The sequence below is a fragment of the Terrapene carolina genome, unplaced genomic scaffold (genome assembly GCF_002925995.2).
Source record: "Terrapene carolina triunguis isolate 2854851 unplaced genomic scaffold, T_m_triunguis-2.0 Scaffold192, whole genome shotgun sequence".
Taxonomy (NCBI): Eukaryota; Metazoa; Chordata; order Testudines; family Emydidae; genus Terrapene; species Terrapene triunguis.
The window spans coordinates 24,766,985-24,789,342 of record NW_020664543.1 but is presented as its reverse complement, the minus strand read 5'-3'; the positions used below and the strand labels follow the sequence as shown (position 1 = coordinate 24,789,342).

General features: G+C 44.3%; 1 protein-coding gene across 1 annotated transcript in view; it reads left to right on the top strand.

The window, feature by feature from the left end:
- The window catches only part of DNAH9 (dynein axonemal heavy chain 9), a 374,844-nt gene that overhangs the window by 259,674 nt on the left and 92,812 nt on the right, over positions 1 to 22,358 (top strand). The window contains exons 57-59 of the mRNA XM_026654587.1: positions 3,505 to 3,645; positions 12,196 to 12,366; positions 14,631 to 14,753. Coding sequence (XP_026510372.1) covers positions 3,505 to 3,645; positions 12,196 to 12,366; positions 14,631 to 14,753 — 435 coding nt within the window. The remainder of the gene's footprint in view (positions 1 to 3,504; positions 3,646 to 12,195; positions 12,367 to 14,630; positions 14,754 to 22,358) is intronic.

The following is a 22,358-nucleotide window of genomic DNA, read 5'->3' as shown; positions in this document are numbered from 1 at the left end:
AGAAGTGCCGAGTCTTCATTTCTTCACTCTAATTTAAGGTTTCGCGTGCCAGTAATACATTTTAATGTTTTTAGAAGGTCTCTTTCTATAAGCCTATAATATATAACTAAACTATTGTTGTATGCAAAGTAAATAAAGTTTTTAAAATGTTTAAGAAGCTTCATTTAAAATTAAATTAAAATGCAGATTCCCCTGAACCGGTGGCCAGGACCCAGGCAGTGTGAGTGCCACTGAAAATCAGCTCACATGCCACCTTTGGCACGCGTGCCATAGGTTGCCTACCCCTGAAATAGATAAAACAATAAAAGGTCTAACCGCATGCTGTGCTTACCAGAGATCCCTCATCTTCCACATGAGGGTCAGGTAGATGACAAGGTCCTTCAGACCCTTCCAGCAGAGCTTGCCCTCTTGGACAAAGGCTCATGCCAGTATTCAGATCATGAACAAGAGCCAGACCAGCCTTATGCCAAAAGCCTTTCTTTGTTCCTTGGACCTGACCCGGTATATGTAAAAATCCCCAGGGGGTGGCGGGGTGTTCTTTGGAGTGGTTTACCTGTCCTAGGCTGTGCTGTAATCACCTCCCACTGGTTGTAGCTCCTGGAGGGAAGCTCGGTGACCCTCCCCCATGGAGCTAGAATACACCTGTCTGGGTTTTTCTGGGATCGTCCCTTTTTCTAGGTAACTCTCCCAGGAAATTGTACATCCTCCCGGGACATTAAAAGAACCCTTTTCTGTTAGTCATGCCCCTGCTGGCTCCCCCAGCTCCTACTAGCTGTAGTTGGGGAGCTGTGGGGTGGCAGCACCTGCACAGAGGGAGCTCTGGCTCCAGTGTCTGGGAGCTGTGGGGACAGGGCAGCTTGGGAGCAGTGAGCGGCACAGTTTGAGCTTGGGGCTGGCAGCATCCAGTCACTTCCATATAGGAACCAGCTGTGGGGATCACCTCTGGGTGGGAGCAGGTTGCCACATCCTGCTTGCCAAGGTCGATGCCCGGGACAGCCCCTGGAGAAGGGAAGGAGAGACAGTGCCCTGGGTGGGGGCAGGCAAATATCCCGTTTTTTTTTTTTACCTCTGAAGTGGCAACCCTAGGAGCAGAGACACTTCACCTTCATTATTTAAAAGCATTTTAACTCTTCCCAAGACACTTACACTAGTTTAACTAAGGCTAGGTCTACACTACGGGGGGGCGGGGTTCGACCTAAGATACGCAACTTCAGCTACGTGAATAGCGTAGCTGAAGTTGCGTATTTTAGGTCGACTTACCTGGCTGTGAGGACGGCAGAGAGTCGACCGCTGCCGCGCTGCCGTCGACTCCGCTTCCGCCTCTTGCCGCGGTGGATTTCCGGAGTCGATGGCAGAGCCATCGGGGATCGATTTTATCGCGTCTTCACTAGACGCGATAAGTCGATCCCCAATAGATCGATTGCTACCCGCCGATCCGGCGGGTAGTGAAGACGTGCCCTGAAAGTGTGAATTTAAACCAGTGTAGTTAAACTAACGCAAGTCCCCGTGCAGACACTCCTACTTCAGTTTCAGAATGGCTTATGTTGGGTTAGCTGAAGTTGATTAGGAATCACTAAACCAAAATCAGCTGCTGTTCAACCAAAATCAGGATGTCCACATGGGGGCTTGCACTGGTTTAAAAACTGCTTTCAATTAAACTGGTGCAACTTATGTGTGCTGACAAGGCCTAAAGTTTCTACAAATCTGTAAATCAAACTTTGTCTCTCACTTTAATTCTTAACAATGGAAAGATTTATTTTTGTACCTGACCCCATACACTTGTGGCACTTATTAATATTAAATTCTATGCGTCTTCAAATTCAAACACTGTCATGGGAGTTCTCATAGCAGTTCATGGATTCCCTCTTTCGTATGCTGCGAATTCCCTCTGAGTCATGCAACTGCTGTCAGGTAAAGGTGGAACTGCAATAAAAGTCCTGCAGCCTGGGGGTAAAAGTGACATTTAGCAATTTCTCGGTAATCTTTTCTGCAGCAATTCTGCTTGCACAGACCCTCATGCTGCAGCTCTCGATTGTCAATCTGTAACCTAGCTGCACCTTAAAACTGGCAGGGTAAAGGTGAAGAAAAAGTCATTAAGCCAGCTGTGCAAGACAGTACAGGAGTATTTTGCCTCCCAGCACCTTGCTTGTTGGAACCCTGCACATGCAGCCTGTATTGATCAGGCCTCAACATTTTGTCTGTAGCATTAATCCATCCTCCTTGCCAATCAGCGCCCCGCCTCCCCCCAGGACAACCCCTCACTTACTCACATCTTCATTTATTAAAATAGACCACATTACGAGTGACCTCTGCTTTATACCAAGTAACCATATCAGTTTGTACTCACCTTTAAATATGGTGCTAAGGGTGATCCTGGACAGTACAGACCAATGAGCCTTATTTGAATATGAGATATGGTCCTGTCCTGGATTGAACTCTTTGAGAAGCAAATCAAAGAGTAGGAGTAAATGACCAATTCTCAGCTTGGAGTGGAGTTAATAGCAGAGTCACCCTGGAAGCAGTGCTAGCTAGGCCTAGAATTGCTTGGTACCTTACATTCATTAATGACCCACATGTGGGGGGCGATTAGCGAGGAAAAATTAGCTGATGTCAGGGCACGTCTTCACTACCCGCCGGATCGGCGGGTAGCAATCGATCTATTGGGGATCGACTTATCGCGTCTAGTGAAGACGCGATAAAATCGATCCCCGATGGCTCTGCCGTCGACTCCGGAAATCCACCGCGGCAAGAGGCGGAAGCGGAGTCGACGGCGGCGCGGCAGCGGTCGACTCACCGCCGTTCTCACAGCCAGGTAAGTCGACCTAAAATACGCAACTTCAGCTACGCTATTCACGTAGCTGAAGTTGCGTATCTTAGGTCGACCCCGCCCCGTAGTGTAGACCTAGGCTCGTCAGGAGTAGGGCGTATTGTGGGGAAGCTCAGAGGGGCCCAGTGGAAGCAGGTAATTGGGCATCGTGAAATGAAATACAGCAGAGTGCTTACCTGCAGCTGGCAGATCTTGGGTTTTCCCAACCGTGTTGTGACAGCACTTTTCAATTCCAGAAAGAGACAGGCAGGGAAGGAGCCAACACAAACATGTACCAAAACCTGCCTCACAGAACACAACCCAAGGCAATTAGCCAAGGCCAGCTGTTCCCAGTATAAGCACTGTCCAGGTCTAACTGTCACTGCTTACCACCCAGAAAACAAACCTGCCAGGCTCAGAGGGGGAATATTTGAATAGCTAACAGGTCAGGTTCTCACTCTGCAGTCTGTGTGAAATCACAGCAGCCAATTCTCACTGCTTGGCAGTGCAGAGAATTGCTCTGTAGTCGTAATCAGAGGGGCTTTTGCCCTCTCTTTTGGTCACCCAGTTTTGTGGTAGGTGTTATCATCACACAGGGGCAGCAAAAGAACTCTGCTCTCCCCATCTTTTCGGAAGTGAGAGAGAGTCACACAATTAAAATAGTTTCAAGATTGTTTTGGTCTTTAATTTCCTCACAGGTCCAGGAGTCCAAGGTGACAGAAACAAAGATTAACGAGGCGAGGGAGCACTACAGACCTGCAGCAGCACGGGCTTCTCTGCTGTACTTCATCATGAACGACCTCAATGCCATTCACCCCATGTACCAGTTCTCTTTGAAGGTACTGCCCCTGTGACTGACAAGAACTCTCCCAGCTCCCCAGAGTTCTGCTGGACAGTTTAGTTACCTCATTAACATACTACGGTGAAATGGAATCTGTTTTCTTGGCCAGGTGGAGGGGAGGGTATTTTAACTCCCACTATAAAAGTAGGTATAACCTAATCCCTTCTATTGCTTGGTTTTCATGGAGGTTGCTGTTATTTATGGCTTTCTAAAAGCACTTCATGGTTTTATTTTTGTTTCAGTAGCACCTCAGAGTCCCAGTCCTGTACCAGAATCCCTTTGTGGTAGACGCTGTACAAACACACCACAGAAATATTCATAGATTCAAAGGTCAGAAGGGACCATTATGATCATTTAGTCTGATCTCCTGTAGATCACAGGCCAGAGAACTTTCCCCAAAATAATTCCTAAAGCAGATCCTTTAGAAAAATGTCCAATCTTGATTTAAACATTGTCAGTGATGGAGAATCCATCACAACCCTCGGTAAATTGTTGCAACAGTTAATTACTCTCGCTATTAAAAAAATTATACCATATTTCCAATCTGAATTTGTCTAGCTTCAACTTCCAGCCACAGAATTGTGTTATGTCTTTCTCTGCTAGATTGAAGAGCCCATTATTAAATATTTCTTCCCCATGTAGATACTGTAATGAAATCACTTCTATCCTCTCTTTGTTAAGCTAAATTGATTGATTTCCTTGAGTCTGTGTCACTATAAGACATGTTTTCGAACCCTTTAATCATTGTCGTGGCTCTTCTCTGAACCCTCTTCTATTTATCAACATCCTTCTTGAATTGTGGGCACCAGAACTGGAGACAGTATTCCAGCAGTGGTTGTATCGGTGCCAAATACAGAGACAAAATAACCTCTCTACTCCTACTCAATATTCCCCTGTTTATATATCCCAGGATTGCATTAGCTTTTTTGGCCACTGGGAGCTCATGTTCAGCTGATTATCCAACGTAACCCCCAAATCACCTTCATAGTCACTACTTCCTAACCCCATCCTGTAAGTGTGGCCTACATCCTTTGTTCCCAGGTGTATATGTTTACATTTAGCCATGTTAAAACACATATCGCTTGCTTGCACCCAGTTTACCAAGTGATACAAATCACTCTGAAACAGTGACCTGTCCCCTTCATTATTTACCATTTTCCCAATTTTTGTGTCATCTGCAAGATGGTCTTTCCTACAAATAGTGCACAGTCTATGTGGCTGAGAGAGACGAGCTACCCCCCCCAACGCTGTCAATCATGGCTGTGCAGTGCACTAGTGTGTTGTGTTAGGTGGCGATAGTTTGATTAAAGATTGAAGGGTGGCATCCCTATGGGTCAGCGTTAAGTTTGCAGGCCATGATCTGTCTTTCTTAAACAAGACATCAGGCTGCTTGAGGCATTTCATATGCGTTGCCAGCAGTTACTACTAGGCACAAGATGATTTGATTTTATCAGTAATAGGAATGCATTATTGAGAACTGGTCTCAAGAAGATTGAAGTCATCAGCTGTCACAGCCAGCTAGCATTTTTGATCATATAGCCCACCTCAGAGATAAAGTCTCCACACATTGAGCCCTGAAGATTGGACTTGAGGTCTTGATTGGACTTGGAGGGGACATTGCCTGGCCATGGACTGGCAGTGGCCACGCAGTCATCCATGATTAACCTGGCTACACCAAATCAGTAATAACCCTGAGGAGATTTTAGACCCCCAGATTAAAGCTGTGCAATGTGGCCATATACATTTGGTGATACGGACCCTTGCTGTCTAAGTGTATTGTTGTTGCCTGATCTGTGGTGTATGGTAGTTGTGGTAATGGTAAGGTTTGTGCCTATGGGTGGAGTATGCACTGAAGCCTGGCTTGCCCTTTTCATATCCTTGGTTTTGCGAAGTATTTTATGTGTGTATATGCATTATGTTTCACAACAATATTTTGTATTAACTGCTTCGTTTTAATGTTAAAGTAGTATACCTGGGAAGTAGTAATCCCTCACCCTGTAGTCTTCCTGGTAACTCTAAATATAGTTGAAACTAGCTGTTTGGAGGAACTCAGAAATGTCCGTCTCATTTACCACAAGGAAATGGAAGAAATACATTTAGTTATAAAACTCTGTATATGCAGAGCAGTCGTTCCCAGAGCTGTGCTACAAAAGGGCAGCTCATAGACTCAGACTTTTAGGCCAGAAAGGACCATCAAGATCATCAGAGGTCCCCAAACTGTGGGGCGTGTCCTCCTAAGGGGGCACAAAGGAACGTTCGGTGGGGGGAGGAGGGAGCAGCAGGCCCAGGCCAGTCCCCACAGGGAGTGGGGAAGGAGCACCACCCAGCCCCGCCCTGCCCCTAGCTCTGCTCCGGCCCTGCCCCCAGCTGCAGCCCCAGCTCCTGGCCCATGCCTGACCCCATCCCCAACCTTGGTGTGGCTCCTCACCGAGCCAGGGGCCCAGCTCCTGACCCCGCCTCCAGCCTCGGCCCCTGGATCCAGCTCCATCCCTGGTCCCAAAACCATCCCCAGTTGTGGCCCCAGCCTCAGCCCCCTTAACCCTGTCCGTGTTCCCCCCCCGGAGCCACAGACCCATGCCCGGCCCTGGCACCCGGGGAGGGGGGTAGCGGGGGAGGGGACAGGGGGCGCAGACAAGGGTAAGGGGGGGTGCAACCCTCACATTGCAGGCCATAGGACCTCACCCACCCACTCCTGTAATAGACCCCTAATCTCTGGCTGAGTTCCTGAAGTCCTCAAAGCTTGATTTAAAGCCTTCAGGGTATAGAGAATCCACCATTTACACTAGTGACCCATTCCCCATGCTTCAGAAGAAGGCGACAACCCCCAAGGTAGCTCTGCTAATCTGACTCGGGAAAATTCTTTCCTGACCCCAAATATGGTGATCTGTTAGACCCTGGGCGTGTGGGCAAGACCCATTAGCCAGACATGTGGGAAAGAATTCTCTGTAGTAATTCAGAGGCCTTCTCTTCTAGTGTCCCATCTCTGGCCCTTGGAGATATTTGCTGCTAGCAGTTGCAGATTGGCTACATGCCATTGTAGGCAATCTCATCATACCATCTCCTCCATAAACTTACCAAGCACAGTCTTGAAGCTAGTTAGGTTTTTTGCCCCCTCCCCCCCCCGCTCCCCTTGGTTGGCTGTTCCAGAACTTCACTCCTCTGATGGCAATAACCAGAAATCACAGTCACAAAAGGGACAGCATACAGACAGAAAAAGAGAACCTCCCAAGTCTCCACAGCCTAAACCCCCTCGTCTGAGAACCAAAAGGTCAGCTCCAGATCACAGCCCTCCAGGCCAGCTGCCAATTTGTTGAACTCATCTGTTTTTTCTGTCTGTAAGTTCCCTTCTTTTGCCAACCTGAATGGACACAGAATCCAATCTTTGCTCTCCACTGGGATTTAGAGTAGGAGACTTAGTTTTTTGATATAGGTTAAAATATGTGGCTAGCTGTAAATTCATAGTTAATTGTTTCTTGGTTTCAAGTCTGGGCATTGTTTCACCAGTAGGTTTCCCTACTTTGACTGGTGGGGTTAACTTTCAGGAGGTTAACTTTCAGGATGTCTGCTTGGTCAGTAAGCTTCTTGGGGCAGGGATTATCGTTGTGTTTTGTGTTTGTGCAGCACCTAGCACAATGGGGCCCTAGGTCATGACTAAGGCTCGTAGCTGCTACTGCAATACAAATAATAATAATAATAATTAATAATTAATAATTAATAATTTTGCCTTGACAAAATAACCCTCCAGAGTCTTCTTCTTGGCCAGTCACATGGTGCCGAGAGGCTCTTCTGGGTCTTTTCCTGCAAAGGAGTCCATCAGAGAAGGACACACGTTTGGGCCATGGCAGCTTCAAAGCAATTACTGCATAGGTCTCTCAGATGACAAGCGGTTTCAGTGTAAATATAACAATGCTACATGCTCACAAAGGACAGAAGATGTTGTTTGGAGTCCAGCTGTATGAGGGTGAAGGGGAGTCTGCCTCCTAGTCTAGGACTTTTTCCAGACAGTTTGTAAACCCTGCTTGTGAGCTTGAAACACCCCTTAGAGCCTTGAAGAGGTTTTCTCCTGCAATTCATAGATTTTAGGACTGGAAGGGACCTCGAGAGGTCATCGAGTCCAGTCCCCTGCCCTCATGGCAGGACCAAATACTGTCTAGACCATCCCGATAGACATTTATCTAACCTACTCTTATCAACCTCCCTAAGCAATTTATTCCAGTATCTAACCACCCTGACAGTTAGGAACTTTTTCCTAATGTCCAACCTAAACCTCCCTTGCTGCAGTTTAAGCCCATTGCTTCTTGTTCTATCCTTAGAGGCTAAGATGAACAAGTTTTCTCCCTCCTCCTTATGATACCCTTTTAGATACCTGAAAACTGCTATCATGTCCCCTCTCAGTCTTCTCTTTTCCAAACAAAACAAACCCAATTCTTTTAGCCTTCCTTCATAGGTCATGTTCTCAAGACCTTTAATCATTCTTGTTGCTCTTCTCTGGACCCTCTCCAATTTCTTCACATCTTTCTTGAAATGCGGTGCCCAGAATTGGACACAATACTCCAGTTGAGGCCTAAGCAGTGCAGAGTAGAGCAGAAGAATGACTTCTCGTGTCTTGCTCACAACACACCTGTTAATGCATCCCAGAATCATGTTTGCTTTTTTTGCAACATCATCACTCTGTTGACTCATATTTAGCTTGTGGTCCACTATAACCCCTAGATCCCTTTCTGCCATACTCCTTCCTAGACAGTCTCTTCCCATTCTGTATGTGTGAAACTGATTGTTCCTTCCTAAGTGGAGTACTTTGCATTTGTCTTTATTAAACTTCATCCTGTTTACCTCAGACCATATCTCCAATTTGTCCAGATCATTTTGAATTATGACCCTATCTTCCAAAGCAGTTGCAATCCCTCTCAGTTTGGTATCATCTGCAAACTTAATAAGCATACTTTCTATGCCAATATCTAAGTCGTTGATGAAGATATTGAAAAGAGCCGGTCCCAAAACAGACCCCTGCGGAACCCCACTTGTTATGCCTTTCCAGCAGGATTGGAAACCATTAATAACTACTCTCTGAGTACGGTTATCCAGCCAGTTATGCACCCACCTTATAGTAGCCCCATCTAAGTTGTATTTGCCTAGTTTATTGATAAGAATATCAATAAAGAGACCGTATCAAACGCCTTACTAAAGTCTAGGTATACCACATCCACCGCTTCTCCCTTATCCATAAGCCTCGTTATCTTATCAAAGAAAGCTATCAGATTGGTTTGACATGATTTGTTCTTTACAAATCCATGCTGGCTATTCCCTATCACCTTACCATCTTCCAAGTGTTTGCAGATGAATTCCTTAATTACTTGCTCCATTATCTTCCCTGGCACAGAAGTTAAACTAACTGGTCTGTAGTTTCCTGGGTTGTTTTTATTTTTCTTTTTATAGATGGGCATTATATTTGCCCTTTTCCAGTCTTCTGGAATCTCTCCCGTCTCCCATGATTTTCCAAAGATAATAGCTAGAGGCTCAGATACCTCCTCTATTAGCTCCTTGAGTATTCTAGGATGCATTTCATCAGGCCCTGGTGACTTGCAGGCATCTAACTTTTCTAAGTGATTTTTAACTTGTACTTTTTAAATTTTATCTTATAAACCTACCCCCTTCCCATTAGCATTCACTATGTTAGGCATTCCTTTAGACTTCTCGGTGAAGACCGAAACAAAGAAGTCATTAAGCGTCTCTGCCATTTCCAAGTTTCCTGTTACTGTTTCTCCCTCCTCACTTAGCAGTGGGCCTACCCTGTCCTTGGTCTTCCTCTTGTTTCTAATGTATTGATAAAAAGTCTTCTTGTTTCCCTTTATTCCTGTAGCTCGTTTCAGCTCATTTTGTGCCTTTGCCTTTCTAATCTTGCCCCTGCAATCCTGTGTTGTTTGCCTATATTCATCCTTTGTAATTTGTCCTAGTTTCCATTTTTTATATGCCTCCTTTTTATTTTTTAGATCATGCAAGATCTCGTGGTTAAGCCAAGGTGGTCTTTTGCCACATTTTCTATCTTTCCTACCCAGCGAAATAGCTTGCTTTTGGGCCCTTAATAGTGTCCCTTTGAAAAACTGCCAACTCTCCTCAGTTGTTTTTCCCCTCAGTCTTGATTCCCATTGGACCTTACCTATCAGCTCTCTGAGCTTACCAAAATCTGCCTTCCTGAAATCCATTGTCTCTATTTTGCTGTAGTCCCTTCTACCCATCCTTAGAACTGTGAACTCTATGATTTCATGATCACTTTCACCCAAGCTGCCTTCCACTTTCAAATTCTCAACGAGTTCCTCCCTATTTGTTAAAATCATATCTAGAATAGCTTCCTCCAGTAGCTTTTTCAACCTTCTGAAATAAAAAGTTGTCTGCAATGCAGTCCAAGAACTTATTGGATAGTCTGTGCCCCGCTGTGTTATTTTCCCAACATATATCCGGATAGTTGAAGTCCCCCATCACCACCAAATCTTGGGCTTTGGATCATTTTGTTAGTTGTTTAAAAAAAGCCTCATCCACTTCTTCCACCTGGTTAGGTGGCCTGTAGTAGATTACTAGCATGACATCACCCTTGTTTTTTACCCCTTTTAGCCTAACCCAGAGACTCTCAACGCTTCCGTCTCCTATGTCCATCTCCATCTCAGTCCAAGTGTATATATTTTTAATATATAAGGCAACACCTCCTCCCTTTTCACCCTGTCTATCCTTCCTGAGCAAGCTGTACCGATCCATACCAACATTCCAATCATGTGTATTGTCCCACCAAGTTTCGGTGATGCCAATAATGTCATAGTTGTATTTATTTATTAGCACTTCCAGTTCTTCCTGCTTATTATCCATACTTCTCGCATTTGTATATAGGCATCTAAGATACTGATTTGATCTTGCCTCCCAATTTTGCCCTGACCCTCTTTTCTCTCTGCCATTATAGCCCACGCTCCCTCCTATTTCCGACCCATCTCCCAGGTCTCCATGTTCTCCACTTACCTGTGGGCTTTGCTCACCTGTCCCCGTTGAACCTAGTTTAAAGCCCTCCTCACTAGGTTAGCCAGTCTGTGTCCAAATAGGGTCTTTACCCTCCTCGAAAGGTGAATGCCATCTCTGCCTAGCAGTCCTTCTTGGAATAGCATATATGGGGCTGATTCACATGCTGAGATTATTTTGTCAGGGAAATGTGCAGAGTATCTTCCTTACAAGTATACACTTTAGTAGATCCATTCCACACATAACAGGTACAGGAACATCTGAGGTTTCACCCTTCATCCACTTCATCTGTACCTTGGGAGTTTTTTCAGTAACATGAACAGTGTGTATAAATACCTAGAAAACGATTCCTAAAATGTTTTTAACTAATACTTTATAATCTCCCATTATAATTTGTCTTGTAGAGATGTGCAGCGATGATTGCAAAATACTTCACAAATGATGTTATAACTTTAGCTACAAAGCCCATTATAAATTGGTGTACATAAGATTTACATGGGTCTCTGCACATGTTCTAACAAGAAATTTACGCAGGAAAAATACATTCTACAAATAATTGAGCAATAAAATATGTACCAATATTACTCTAATTTACAACTGTATTGTTTTCTCTTTGCTTGGGCCTATAAAACCCTAAAAATAACTCTATCTGCACAGCCATATCTGGCTTGTTTAGTGTTATTAATTTGTACTGGGCTGGTTATTTCAGATTAGCTAGTTTCCACTTTATGGAGTCTTCTCATTTTTAACCAAGCTGTGGTTGGGATTTTCTTCAGTAGAATTTGGTAATTTGCTAATGTGTTTTCTCCAGCATGCTCTGAAGGCTTTTGAGTCTTTTCTCATTTACATCAGAAATGTTTCATATTTTACGTAATAGCTTCCTCCTCAATGGATGTCCTGAGGGGACCTTATTGGGTTAATCTAATTCCCAGATCATTGGGTATCATCTACCCTTCTTCTCTTGTCATTTCTGCTGAATCCAGGCAGTAAAAAAGTCATGGGTGGGGTTTTTTTTTGTTGGGGGCGGGCGGGGGGGGGTTGCACTTAAGGGAATTTGTTATCTTTAAATTGCAATGAGACATGTGACGGAGGTAGGTTCTCCTCTGGGAACTCCAGTGTCTTTCAGCTCAATGTTTGCAAAATAGAGCTGTACAGATCATGTGAAATATTTCCATTAGACATTCTGTTTTAATTCAGTGAGCCTGCCTATGTACTACCTTCCTGAACCCAAATGAGCATAATTTCATGGAGAACGTCATTGTTTTATGGCTGAATACTTCTCAAAAGAGCAGCAAGTAAACATTTTTGCCTTGGAAAAGAGAGAGAGAGAGAGAGAGTGTGAAAAAAGCTGGTCCAAGTCCTAGTGTCCAATCGCATTACACAGCTGTCTAGAGCTGGCAGTTCATACCACTTGGCTGTTTGCTTTGTTTATGAGATAGAAAAAAAATGAATCCACTTCAGCTGTGGGAATGTTGCATACAATATTCAGGGCATTAAAAGAGTAATTGTAAAGCATCAAAGATCTTCCTCCTGTCCCCCCATCCAGGCGTTCAGTGTCGTGTTTCAGAAGGCTGTGGAGAGGGCCTCTCCAGACGAGAGCCTCAAAGAGCGTGTTCTAAACCTGATCGACAGCATCACCTTCTCTGTGTTCCAGTATACCACCCGGGGGCTGTTTGAGTGTGACAAACTGACCTACACCGCCCAAGTGACCTTCCAGGTAAAGAACCGGAGCAGTATCGTTTAGATGGAATGATATGTGTGATAAGTCAAGTTATTGGCATTGCACACTGTCCTCCAGGAGAAAACCCAATCCCCATTCCTGCCCTTCAGCATACGTGCAGCTAATGTATGTGGTCTGGGAAAGTTCTTTCCCCTTCTGCTTCTCTCACTGCTAACAATCACAGATGCTTTGGTTCGCATTAAGTTTGCAAATTACTGTTTGAGCAGTGATGCCTGCTTGTGGAACCCAAGGAAGTGATGGGGAAGGTGGCCTTTGGGGACAGGCTGCTTGTATGTGGAGAAAGAGTAGTTGGTTTGCTGCTGCTGTTTTCATCTTAACTTAACTGTATTTTTAATGATCTGTTGGTATGTCAACAGCCCAGAGTGCAAGTCCTTTTTATGCCTACATATTGAAATGAAAATAAGTAAATAAATAGTGACTGCCGTTATGCTGTAAAATTGCTATAAAGTATGTGCAGTGAGTGGCAGTTTGATATATGTTACTGTATAACATGCAATGAACAGTATGGAACACAGATCTGACTTGACTGTAGGTTATCCCTCCACACAAATAGTTAATTTATAGTTAACTCACTCCAGTGAGTAATATAATCCTTGTCCATATTATATAACAAAAACATTACACTTTAAAAAGCCTAGGCACTAAAAAGTATAGACATTACCAGGAAAGGTGATTTATATAAATATTCCATTTCTCTTTAAGTTGGTATACTTTGTTAGTAAAATTACTGGCATGTAAAATGTCACCTTATACATTACACAAAGAGCCTTAACTCTGATCCACAACACACACATACTCTTTCAGGAAATATACGCCTAGCTTTGTTAGGTAAAGTATACAAGTAGTACATGTTGAGTTTGTAAGTAGGTATTATCTGTTGAAAATATTGAATGGGTTTACTTCAGGCGATGAAATCTCTGCACTTAACAGGAGGTGGAGTGAGGTTGGTGATAAGACATTATTTTTATCCATGTCAAAATAAGGTAATTCCCGCTTCAGCTGGAAAACTCACCCATCCCTTTAAATGTAGAGATGCTAAACATGACTCCATGATACTGCCAAAGCTATTGCTCCATAGGTTGATAGTGAGCTACAGTCAGCAACGCTGCAATAAAGAAATGAGGAAAAGTCACCAATCATCCCGTGACAACATGTGAACAATAATAATGGGTGCATGTTGCAGACCATCTCCAGCCCACAGCTGATGCAGACCCCCCTCTCAGGAAACGTGAGCTATTCGCTCAGATTCCACAGGCTCTCACCACACTGAATGCCTCTCTCCTATCACTGAGTGATCCCACATGGACAAAATGGTTAGAGCTGGCCAAAACTGGCACATTGCAGTGACATAATCTGTGTGAAAACTCGTGAAAAATTTTTGGCCAATTCCTTTCATGTGATTTTGTGTTCACCCGCTCCCCTACCACACACTCACACCAACGCAGGTTTAAAAAAATTTTCATGGTATTTTGGGGAACTGAAAATTCTTTGCAGTGGAACATGTGAAAACCAACACCTCACTTTGAGATGATCTGCGTTGGATGCCAGTGTACATTGTTAAAGTTCTGGATTTAGTTTATGATTCCTGTGTACCAAATGTATTAGCCCTTGGAAAAAAGAAGGGCAAATGCTTTAATTTCTTTAGTGGAATAAGGACGCTTGCAAGTAGTTGCTTTGTTTATGTAACAGATGTTCACTGTACCTCATTGTCCCTAAGGTCATGCATTTTAAGGCTAGAAGGAACCATTGTGTTTATGTATATAACTCTTTAACCTCCTGCATAGCACAGGCCATAGAAGCTTACCTTGCAATTTTTGCATCAAGCCCACACCTTCTATTTGATCTATAGAATATCTTTGAGAAAGTTCCCAGTCTTGACTTGGACTGCAAGTGATGGAGAACCAACCACATCCCTAAGGCTTCCTCCGTGCCACGAGGGATTCCCAGCTGCTCTCTGTGGCCCCTTTGGACCTGGTCCACAGCCCCTCCCAAGTCCTATTTTAGAAACTTATCACTGTTGGGTCAGTGGACTCCATATGTTTGTTCCAGCTCCTCAGTTTTCTACTCCACAACTCTGTGATGTATATTTTGCCAGCCCCATTTATCTGGTGGCAGTTTATACATTTTAGTCACACATTCTGGCATGCAATGACTCTTACAATGAATGTTCTAATCTGTTCTGCTGCACTCCGGGAATCCGAACAGCAGTGCTAAGGTACATCATTTGTTGGACATTGCAGATACTTCTGATGAATAATGAAATTAACGTGGTGGAGCTGGACTTCCTGCTTCGATATCCAGCACAGCCAGGAGTCACGAGTCCAGTGGAGTTCCTGTCTAATCACTCATGGGGTGGCATCAAGGTAACTGTTTAACTTAAAATAAAAATCTTCAATATCTCTTATCGATATCTCTGAATCAAAGTCCAGTGAAGTCAATGGGAATCTTTATGTTAATTTAGTAGGCTTTGGATCAATTCCTCTAGCAGTCAATAGATGGAACACCAGCCACAGTCTAGAGCTAGCACAAAGTGTTGTTTTAGGAAAGCAGATTTCTCTGGTGGTGAAAACAATCGGTTCTATTCCTCACTCTGCCACTGGCTCCCTGTGTGACCTTGGGCAAGTCACTTTCCCTCTCCATGCATCAGATTCTCCCTCTGTAACCGCTCAGCAGATGCTGAGCGGTTACAATTTGTAAAGCACTTTGGGATCTTTGCTGGCCAGGTGCTATGCATGGTCAGGATGATATGGGCAATTTAAGGCTGAGACAAGTATCTGTGGCTGTGGTGCAGAGACTTGTGGTGCAGAGACTTCTGCAGGAGGCTGTAGCCCCGACAATACCAACTGATATGACCTTAGCAAGGCTTGTGCACAGGGACATAATAGAGTGGTCTAAGAGCTGCTGCACTGGGAGGAGGGAGAGTGAGGGAATGACCCTTCTGGACTACCTGACTGCTTGCCAGTCAACTAGCATGGAACGTACTTCCTGCTTCAGCAGAGTGCTTAAACATATGCCTAACTTCAAGCATATGACTAGTCCACTGACGTCAGTGGGTGACTCCTCTGCTTACAGTTACACATGTGTTTAAGAATCTTGCTGAATTGGGAGCCATATCTGTAGTTGTATTGCTGCTGATGAACAATCTCTGGTGACTGTTGTAATCCAGGAATGTGATGAAGGTGTTTGTTTATGGTACTTTATGACACATCTCTACTGATGCCCATACAGGTGTTAGTTTAAAGCGTTCTGGGGCATGGCCATTGGGCTTTGCTGCACTGCAGTGGGTTCTGGACCTGCTATCTCAGATATTAATGAATTTCTGTGCTGGGGTGAAGTTGTACAATGTAGTGTGGGAACCACTGCTTCTGAGATCAAACACTCTTAAGGACTAAGACAGACTCAAACTGGACTGTTGTTAAAAAACAGAGAACCCTGCTACCATCTTGATTACCCTCACTCCCATTTTACATTTTTGGGAGACCATTGGATCAAAGCTTCAAGATGCAAAGGGACCATGGGCACATGGACCAGGGCAGCTAATGTGCCCCATTCACCTCATTGTTAATACTGAAGATGGGCCCCCAGGGACTTCAGGTCCTAGCATGAACTTGGCCACAGGCTGAGATCTGTTATCTCCATGGGCTGTACCTCTATATTAAAGATGCGGGTGGCTGAAATCTGCTCCATTTTACACATGCATTGAACTCTTTGCAAGTTGTCAGTGTTGTCCTCACTGCTCTAAGTTTTAATTGGCAGTGCCGTGCAAAATGTTGTTGGAACTTTGAGGCCAAACTAGCTCTGCTCATTCTTGCAGAGATGTCGCATAATAATGAATGAATTTTTTAAAAATAAACACACGTCGTCTGTTCTTCCATGGTTCAGTGGGGTGTTTTACATGTTCAGGTGGCAGCATTTTATTTTTGACCTTTTAAAAACAAATTCAATGCATATTTAAGGTTAGTGCACAATAAAAAGAGGTCAGTTTCTGAGCATAGCAAATTCATCCTTTTGTACCAAAATGTTATATTGTGTAAATATCTCACTAAAAGAGTCGTAGTTCAGCTCATGAACTCTTTGTTACCAAATACTAAATAGCCATTAGATTGTCCTTTGTGATCATTGTTTGCAGTATTGATTCTACTACAAGTTATAGGCATGATGTAAACTTTATTAGTGTTTATGTTTCATTACTGTGTGTTGATTTATTAGCTTTTGAGGTTTTGGCAGTTGTGGTTACTTAAGGAACAGTTCTCATACAACCATTTTGTCACAGTCTGTTATAATTAGGTTAATTAGTCATGGCTAAACTTTCCTTTCCTTTTATCAGGACGATTAATGCTGTAATAAATTGTTTCTTCAATAAGGCTTGAATAAAGTATATTTCAGATTCATATTTCAAATTCTAAATAGAATTTAGGTTTCTATTTAATTTTTTATGGGAATATTGAAAAGTTACTTTGCTAAGTGCTGCAGTTGCCAGAGGTTTCAGGCTAAGAGAGTTGTGCCAAAGGATATCTGACATTAATATTTGAGGCCTATAGTGACTTTGAAGAACACCTTATTAACATGTTGGGGGACTTGGTGTACAAACAGCCTTGTCAGAATTAATGAGTATCATTACTTTATTACTAATGCATGCGTACTAATAATGCTGTACAGTTCTATAGCCCATTCCATCCAGTCATCTCAGACAATCATGATTTCTTCTTCGTAGCTCCCTGTGAACTCGTCCAAGGTTTCACAGAGCCATGGACAGAACTCAGGAGGCTTGGATCCCTGTTGCCCTCTTTAACCATTGAACCAACTGGCACGGTATAAAATGGCAGCAGTCTAGGGCTGTGCACAGCCCTGTGCGCGGTAATACTCAGGTTCCTCATTGCAACATTAAATTAAACATATTCCTACTTGACTCTGTTTTTGGGATGCTTTGTGGAGGATCATCCCCCATTTTTCTTCCCTCCCTCCCTCAAGGCAGGCTCCCCAGCCCCCCATCACTGAGGCTGTATTTCAATGGAGGAGGGCTGGATGAGATTCCTTTCCAGTCTCATCAACACCACTTCTTGGAGGCCAGAGGTCAAGATCACTTCATGCAGATTTGATGTACTCCCAGCCCATCAGACACAGTTCAAAATGTAGTCTGATTGCCCATCTATTCCCCAGGTACTTCACACATCCAAAACCTACTGTTCACAATTCTACTCGGAAAAGAGATGTAAAAATGGCACCAGGAGGGTCAGTGGTCATTGTGTGTCATTGATTCTAGAGCAAGTTAGCTTAGTTTATAATAAAAATGTGTTTTTTTTCTAATTGCACATGTTGCATACTTAGCCTGGGATCCAAGAGTCAAGCTGAGCACTTTTCTTCTCAAAGATGCTTGAGAAGGAAAGTGCCGCTAATACATTGAGCTGTCCAGTTTCTCCATCACTTATGTGCTCACTAGTTGTGGTACTTCTTCCTAGGCAATGCCAGTTCATTCAGTACCTTCTGTTACTGTCTTCTGCCAGTTCCTGTCTGGCCTTCCTTGCTTTCTCTTTCCTCGCTTCGGTACCTAATTCAATGCTTGCTTAGCATGTCTCCCATCTTCCATATGGTGTACACATCCCAACCACCTGAGCAGTCTTTCTTTGATACTTTGTAACATGTCCTGTTCTGACAGCTCCCTTACTCTTGTATTTGTTATTTTGTATTACTGTGATATTTGTAATATCTTCCTCAGCTGTCTGTGATGGGCAACATCCAGTCTTTTTTTGTTAGCCATTGTCATCAGCCACGTCTCTGCTCTGTACAGCAGCATGCTTAGTACAATCGCATGGTATAATTGGAACTTTAGTTTGGTGTGGAGAGAACTCTGACCAGATGTTGTTCATCCTTCCAAAAATGGTGTTTGCTTCTCCCAATTTCATACGAATATCTTTATCAGAGTCACCTTTGAACGTCATCACATTCCCCAGGTAGCAGAACTCGTCTACCTGTTTGATTTCTTTTCTATCCATGTACAACTTTGCAACTGTTGTCCACTTTCCTACCTACATAATCTTGGTTTTCTGTGCATTTACTTTCAATCCAATGTTTGTTGCTTCCTTTTCTATCTCTGATGTAAGGGCAATCATTCCATTCCATGTCATATTTAGTAAAGTAATGTGGTTGGCAAGTCAAGGTCATGTAACTCATTTTGGCTAACGCCTGTCCACTATGTCTTTTGTTGCCAGCTAATGTACAGAGAATTGGTGATAACACACACCCTTGTCCAGTCATACTATCAAACCGCTCAGTCAGGCCTGTATCTGATCTTACTGCTCATGTACTTCCATCATATAAACTCCTTATTATGTTGGTCAATGTATCTGGTATTCTATAGTTTCTAGCCATATTACAAAAGTTCTCTGTGTAGACACCGTTGAACACTTTCTTAAAGTTGATTAAGATGGATTTTTGATGATCTGTCAGAGTGAATATCTGTTCACAACATGATCTACCTGGATAGAGCCCAGTCTGTTCTTCTCGTAATATTTCATTCACTAACTTCTCTTATGCTGAACAGCATGAATTAGTGAATACTTTGCCTGGGACTGATAACATTGCAATACTTGTCCAGTTCCTGCACTGAGTAAGATCACCCTTTTTTGGGTAATGCCTTAATGATACCATCTTTCCATTCTTGAGGAACATGTTCTGCTTGAATTCTGTCAACCCCAGGAGCTTTCTCCTGTTTGAGGCCTTTGATGGCGTGTAGTGAGGCAGAGTAGTCTCCCTCCAGTATGGAGGTGGTTAACTCCCCTTGGTGGGCACAACTAACCCCATCCTGTCCTCCTCATAGGAAGCGCAGAAGCAGGGCAGGAAATATAAAAGCAGGGCCCTGCAGCTCAGTTGGGGCTGGACTAGGGTAGGAGGCAGATGTCATTCCCAGGGAGCTGAGCCCTCAGACGAACCTATGATTGACAGTGGAGAGAACAGTCAAACCACTGCCCCAGGAGACAGCAGACCCCGGAGAGAGACTGGAGGAAGGACCACCTGACACTGAGACTGAGAGCCAAGTCTCAGTGGCGACAGAGCAATGCCAGCAGCAGCTGGTAGGAAATAGCCCAGGGATGCAAGACGTTGGTCCAGTTGCGCTGCCAAGACATGAAGCAGCAGCCTCACGTTTCCACACTGACCCTGTGGCAGGATTGCCCATCACTTCTAGGGCCCTGGACTGGGACCCAGTTGAGTAGGGTGGACATGGGTCCCCCTACCCTTGATGCCAGTCCCACACATGGTGCTGGCTGTGCACTCACCTTAGGCCAGAAGGCCTGAACCATAGACTGTAGCTGTTTGCCCTGGCCTGGAGGCTGAGGGCTATAGACTGGTTAAGTGCTTAGCCCACGCCCAGGGGTGAGACCGGGAGGCCGACATACCAGCTGACTGGAAGTGTGCCGAATCCTCCTTTGAGAGACCTGAACTGCTACTAGGCCAACTTGCACAATTGCAGGTCAGTACCCCACCCAATGAATTTCTGTGCCAACTTCTTGATGCCGCTGGAAGGGGGTGCCGTCACCCTGAGAGGGAAGAGTGTTACATGGCTGCTTTAATTTCATCAGGTGTTATTGGTTCCTCTTCTTTTTCTAACTTAGCATTGGCATTTCTCTCAAATCTGTCCATGATTATTGTCTCTGGACAGTTTAATATAGAATGGAAATGTTCTTTCCATGATCTGACTTGTTCTTCATGCATTTTCAACGTTTGTCCATGAGAGTCCCTGATGGGCATCATCTGCATTGGTTTGGTTCTTTCTTAGTGGTCCTTCATTATTCTATAAAACTTTTTGAAGTCTCTTCTCTGTGCTGCTTCTTCCGCCTCTGCAGCCTTCTCCTGAATCCAGGCATTTCTATCTTGCCTATATCTCTTCTTTATCTTTCTCATTTTCTCTGTATCTTGTATCCACCCATAAGAGTTCTGCCTGTGTCTTGCACTGTTCCTTTTTTGCATTCAGAGCTAACAGCTCATCAGTCGCTACCTATTTTCCAGATGTAATCCATGCATCTTTCTTCCACCCTCCTGTCTTGCTGAATTAGACACTTCAGTCAGCTTCAGCACAGACCCAGGGGTTGGGCCACACCTCTCTGCAGTTCACTGAAACTGAGATCCACTCAGCTCAGGGGCTTCTTAGTTAATAGGGACTTTCCCAGCATCCAGTATTCAGTCTTTCTGGGAGCCAAACCCTGAATAAATCCGTTTTACTCTGTATAAAGCTTATACAGGGTAAACTCATAAATTGTCAACCCTCTATAACACTGATAGAGAGACATGCACAGCTGTTTGCTCCCCCAAGTATTAATTACTTTCTCTGGGTTAATTAATAAGCAAAAAGTGATTTTATTAAGTATAAAAAGTAGGATTTAAGTGGTTAAGTAATAACAGACAGAACAAAGTAAGTTACCAGGCAAAATAAAACAGAACACGCAAGTCTAAGCCTAATACATTAAGAAACTGATTACAGATGAAACCTCACCCCCAGAGATGTTACAATAAGCTTCTTTCACAGACTGGACTCCTTCCTAGTCTGGGTCCAGCAATCACTCACCTCCCCACCCCCAGTAGTTACTATCCTTTGTTCCAGTTTCTTTTAAGGATTTCTTGGGGATGGAGAGGCCATCTCCTGAGCCAGCTGAAGAGAAAATGGAGGGGTTTCCAGGGCCTTTTATATTCTCTCACTTGTTGGCGGAAACCCCTTTGTTCTCCTGTGCAAAATCACAGCAACAAGATGGAGTTTGTAGCCACCTGGACAAGTCACATGGCCTGCAAAAAGCTGAATCATTCATGGACAATGCCATTGTTTACATGTTAGCTTGAACGTTCACAGGAAAGCTCAGATGTCGATTGGCGGCTCCCAAAGTCCTTTGTCAGTTAAGTGTTTCTTGATTGGGCACTTACTGAGAATAGTCCTTTCTCAAGAAGCTGACCAGATGCTTCACCGAGGCTACTTAGAATCAAACACATTGAGATACAAGTACATAGCCAATATTCATAACTTTAAATACAAAAATGATACACACATACAGACAGCGTAATCATAACCAGCAAACTACAACCTTTCCATGGACACCCCACTTGATTTCCTCTGCACAAGTACTGGTGCAACCATAGGACCCTGGTTGCAACAATGATCTATATGGTCACAGTTCATGTCAATAACGTCACAGTGACTGTCAACCAAATAGACCATGTGAATATCTCAGAGATGGCACCTTCTTTGAGGGATGTCAGAGCCAGCAGAGGAGCAGATGTTGGCTCAGATAATTATCTTTAGTGGCCACATTACAACTTAAACTTAAAAAAGATCACAAAGATTAACAAAAAGAGTGTTATAGGAGTAAAGGATTTCAATGACAAAGAAATGCAGATCAGACTCCAGATTGCCTTTAGCAACTGTTACAGTGTTTTGCAGGACCCGGCTGATGATGAAGTTCTCAAGCATCAGAACTGGTAATAAAAGTGCTTCAGTCATAGTCCAAATGGTCACATCCCTGAAACTCAGTCTGGATCTGGATCAAGAAGAAAAGGGATTGGAATCTGTAGTGCAGAGTTTATTAGAAAATATCTTGATGTTTGCATGGCTAGGGCCGGTGCAAGGAAGTTTCGCGCCCTAGGCGAAACTTCCACCTCGCCCCCCCCCCCCCCCCCCGGCCCCCCCCCCCCCCCCCGGGGCCCCCCCCCCCCCCGCGGCAGCTCCCCCCCGGGGAGCCGTGCGGCAGCTCCCCAGCTCACCTCTGCGCCCCCTCCTCCCTGAGCACGCCGCCCCCGCTCTAATTCTCCTCCCCTCCCAGGCTTGCGGCGCCAAACAGCTGATTGGCGCCGCAAGCCTGGGAGGTGGGAGAAGTGGAGCAGCGACAGCATGCTCAGGGAGGGGGTGTAGCAGAGGTGAGCTGGGGTGGGGAGCCCCGCGGCAGCTCCCCCCCCGCCCTGAGGCACCCCTGCGGCAGCTCCCCACC